General features: G+C 38.2%; 1 protein-coding gene across 4 annotated transcripts in view; it reads left to right on the forward strand.

Moving 5' to 3' along the window:
* The window catches only part of ccdc146 (coiled-coil domain containing 146), a 78812-nt gene that overhangs the window by 46649 nt on the left and 28520 nt on the right, over nucleotides 1-3643 (forward strand). For all 4 annotated transcript variants that reach the window (XM_014014462.1, XM_014014460.1, XM_014014461.1 and 1 more), the window contains one exon: nucleotides 842-964. In XM_014014462.1, the coding sequence (XP_013869916.1) occupies nucleotides 842-964 (123 nt within the window). The remainder of the gene's footprint in view (nucleotides 1-841; nucleotides 965-3643) is intronic.

The following is a 3643-nucleotide window of genomic DNA, read 5'->3' on the forward strand; positions in this document are numbered from 1 at the left end:
GTCGCAGTCCTCCTGGCACTTAACAGCATATACAATATTGCTCTGTTTGTGCCGGGGCACCGGATCTTTGGGGTGAATTGGGGCCATGTGATGTGAGTATCAGTCACATGGAGGCAGTGCTTAAAAGCCTGAATTTTGCCTGAAACTCTCAGACTGAAGAAGCCTCTTGGAGGAGAGACGAAACGTTTCATTAGAGAAGAACCCGTCAAGAAGACCTATACAATTTTTTTCTTTTTGATTTTTTACCTGGATTACTGAGATGCATCAGGACAACAATTAAGTTTTTTTTACAACCAAATAGTAAATCTAAAGTATTCTAAATGTCTATATTGATTTGGTTAAAGTGCTTTTACTGGCCTGTTTTGACATAATAGACATAAAAGTCATTTTTAGGTTCAAATCGACTCTTTTATTGAATCTATTACTGTTTAATAAACAAATAAGAAGTCATTTTAATTTCGATTAAGGTGCCAAGACTTTTTATGAGTTTTAATTTTAAATTTGTGAAAATCTGCCACTATTTAAACTTGTTTCCTTCTGCTTTCTGTCACCATTATGTTAGTTCTGAGTTCCTCACTTTAAATATTCCAAGATATTTGTGTCTACCTGCAGACTCCCCGCAGCCAATGTATGCCTGCAGCACGCCGCTGAAAATAAAGATAGAAAACTGGAGAGGCACGACTTTGCCAACATCCTGCCACTCGTGCAGCCATCCGTTTTTTTTTTTTTTTTTTTGTTTCACGGGGTTGCAGTCGAAACAGAATCTAGCCGAGTGGACGGAGCGAAAGGAATACAAAGTGAAGGTTTTTTTTTCTTCTTGTGCCGCTTTTTGTATTTCCAGATGGACAGGTGCCAGCAGCGACTGGAACAGGGCCTGCCGCCGTTCCCTGAGATAGAGGAAGAGTGGAGGAGGATGCTCCGGGACAAGAAGAGGAGACAGAGGAACAAAGAGGAGAGGCAGAGGGTAAACAAGCACCGAGATCACTAGAGAAATTGAATGAAGCACTGAGGGGCAACAAAGGAACACGGATAGATTGACCAAAATATAAAATGAGTGTAGCTGTAAACATGATGAAGAGGCGGGACACTTGAGTCAGGAAGTCAGGAACTCTCTTCAACACACATGCTAATGGAAAATAACCAGATAGCTTCATACACCTGTTTATCCAGTGATGTACTAAAATACATTTCCCTACTTCCAGTCATTAATTCAAGACAATAAAACACCCTGCATGTGCAAGACCAATGTTAAAGAAATACAAAACAAAACTAGACATGGGTTTTTACGATGTAAAAACAAGTGTGCATTGCCATGTAGCATGTCATTGCAGCATGGCTTTGCCTGCAGCATTGGACTTGCAGAATGAACTTTGACCAAGTTCAAATGTGTTTTCTATACCAGCTTGTGCTTGTCATATCAGCAGGTGTTTGTAATTAAGGTAATTGTGTGACAATATGAAGTTTGAAGAGATTTTTTGTTTAAGTTGCGTTAGCCGGGTTTTGAACCATGGTTTCCCACATGAAAGTCCATGACATAGACCATTAGACCAATGGAGTTGTGGCAGAAGAAGGTGGCAGGGGTTGGTTTGTATGTGTGCAGAAAGAGGCCACATTGCCAATACAATTATTGACACAAAAATGCATAATATTACAACAATCGAGCAGTATTAAGACAATATTATAGTAWAACATCAAAATACAATCATATTAGTATTGTAAACACTGAAATACTGAGTTGAAATATCAAACTATGGTGCAGTACCAAGTTTAGTACAGCATGGGGCAGTATTGGACCAATACAAGGCTCCATTGACTGCCATTATGATTCATTAAACATTAATATTTCATAAACTATAGGTTTTACAGGCACCAAAATGCATAGCCTTCATTTGGCACAGGAGCTTTACAGATATAAATTACAATGGCAGCTCTAGGACAAAGTATGCAGGAGGAGAAGCATGCCAAAGTTGAGATGACTTGGATAGGAAACGAATCACAATAGTGTGCATTGCATTGGCAATGCACACTGATCAGAGGAACTCTTCACCGATTTATTTCTGGTTACTGTAAATGTTGCTCTGTCTATTATTTCAAAGCTATTCGTCCTTTTCTGTGTGCTCCACAGATCATATGCCAGCAGAGAAACTGTCCATGACAAAAAAAAAAAACATCTTTTACAGCCTCAGTGAGATGTAGCCACGGTTCATTTGCATGCTGCTGTGGGGTGGAAGTCGCAGAAAGAGTCACCAGGAAATGTATACAATTGAACTTGATTTTCTTTCCTRGACATGAGTCCACAGTGGTTACGCATTGATCCATCACCCACGTTGGGTTCAAATCAATCCTGCCCACTACTGTCTGTGTTCTGTAGACCGTTTTATCGACTTTATTAAAGCGGGGGGGACAAAAAAACAAAACATTTTCTTTCAGAGTTAAAATGTAGCCAAGCTGAATTGACTTATTTGCGCTTGCATTTCCTCCAAACACTTTCAGACTGAGATCAGTCTGCTTTAGTTGACTGAGAGTTCCCCCATAGAAGAATCACTTTTAGTTTTGGACGGAGATCTTAAAATGGTAAATCGAAGCGTTTAATCTGGGTAGAGATTTAAATGCAGGAGTTTCATGTTTGTAGATTTATCCAGCAGTTTTCACTGCTTTTTGAAGTCATTGTACAAACGTACTAATTGTTCCCAAATCCCTGCAGGCTGCAGTTCTTTAAAGCTTAGAAGAAAACACACACAAAAAGAAGAGAAAAAAGAAACACAACTGGTGGTTTCTGAGCTCCAAAAATTTTATTAAAATATACAAGTCTCTGTTCAACATCTTCACAGGTATTTATGTGTTCTAGACTTTATGTCAGATAAATGCTTTGTTTCAGATTTTTAGTGTTTCTGTCTCAATCAAAATGTCACTGTTCTTTTGTAGTTGTAGCCATTTTAGTTTGTCTTTGTTATTCTATGACCATTTTATGTCTTTTTAAGTCGCTCAGTACTCACTTTGCTACCGTTCAAGTACATTCTCTTAAATCTTTGTTTCTTTTCAATCTCCTTTTTCCTCTTTGTAGTCATTTATTTCTCTTTATGTAGTTGTTTTGTCTCTTTGAGGGCTTTCTTATTCGTAGTCCTTTGCAAAGTGATTGTTAAGCGGTTATTTCTCACTCTTTTTGTCCACTGCCTGGCCAAAGTCATCACCAAAAAAATTTTAAAAAATCGCTCACACACCAATATTTTATTGGATCACTTTTAGCTTTGATTACAGCATGCATCTGCCATAGCATTGTTTCAATAAGCTTCCTAGATGTGACCAACTGCAGCAACCTCAGACCATAGCAATTTTTTGCAAACTTAAAGATCATCCCCCATGAAGTAATTATCCAATAGGAGGCTCYGACCTATTGACTCAGTTAAATCTAGGTGGCAACATTTTTTTTTGGCCAGGCAGTGTACGTTTTTAGTGTCTCGTCGCTGCAATTCAATTGTCGTTTTACCATCAAACAGCAAACTTGTTAAATCTTAATTCTTTTAAAGGTTTTTCATCCCAACACAACTCATAGGTAAAAGACGACATACAGTGGTTTGCAAAAGTATTCATACCCCTTGAACTTTTCCATATTTTGTCACATTACAACCACAAACATAAATAT

Source organism: Austrofundulus limnaeus, unplaced genomic scaffold (genome assembly GCF_001266775.1).
Source record: "Austrofundulus limnaeus strain Quisiro unplaced genomic scaffold, Austrofundulus_limnaeus-1.0 Scaffold115, whole genome shotgun sequence".
NCBI lineage: Eukaryota > Metazoa > Chordata > Actinopteri > Cyprinodontiformes > Rivulidae > Austrofundulus > Austrofundulus limnaeus.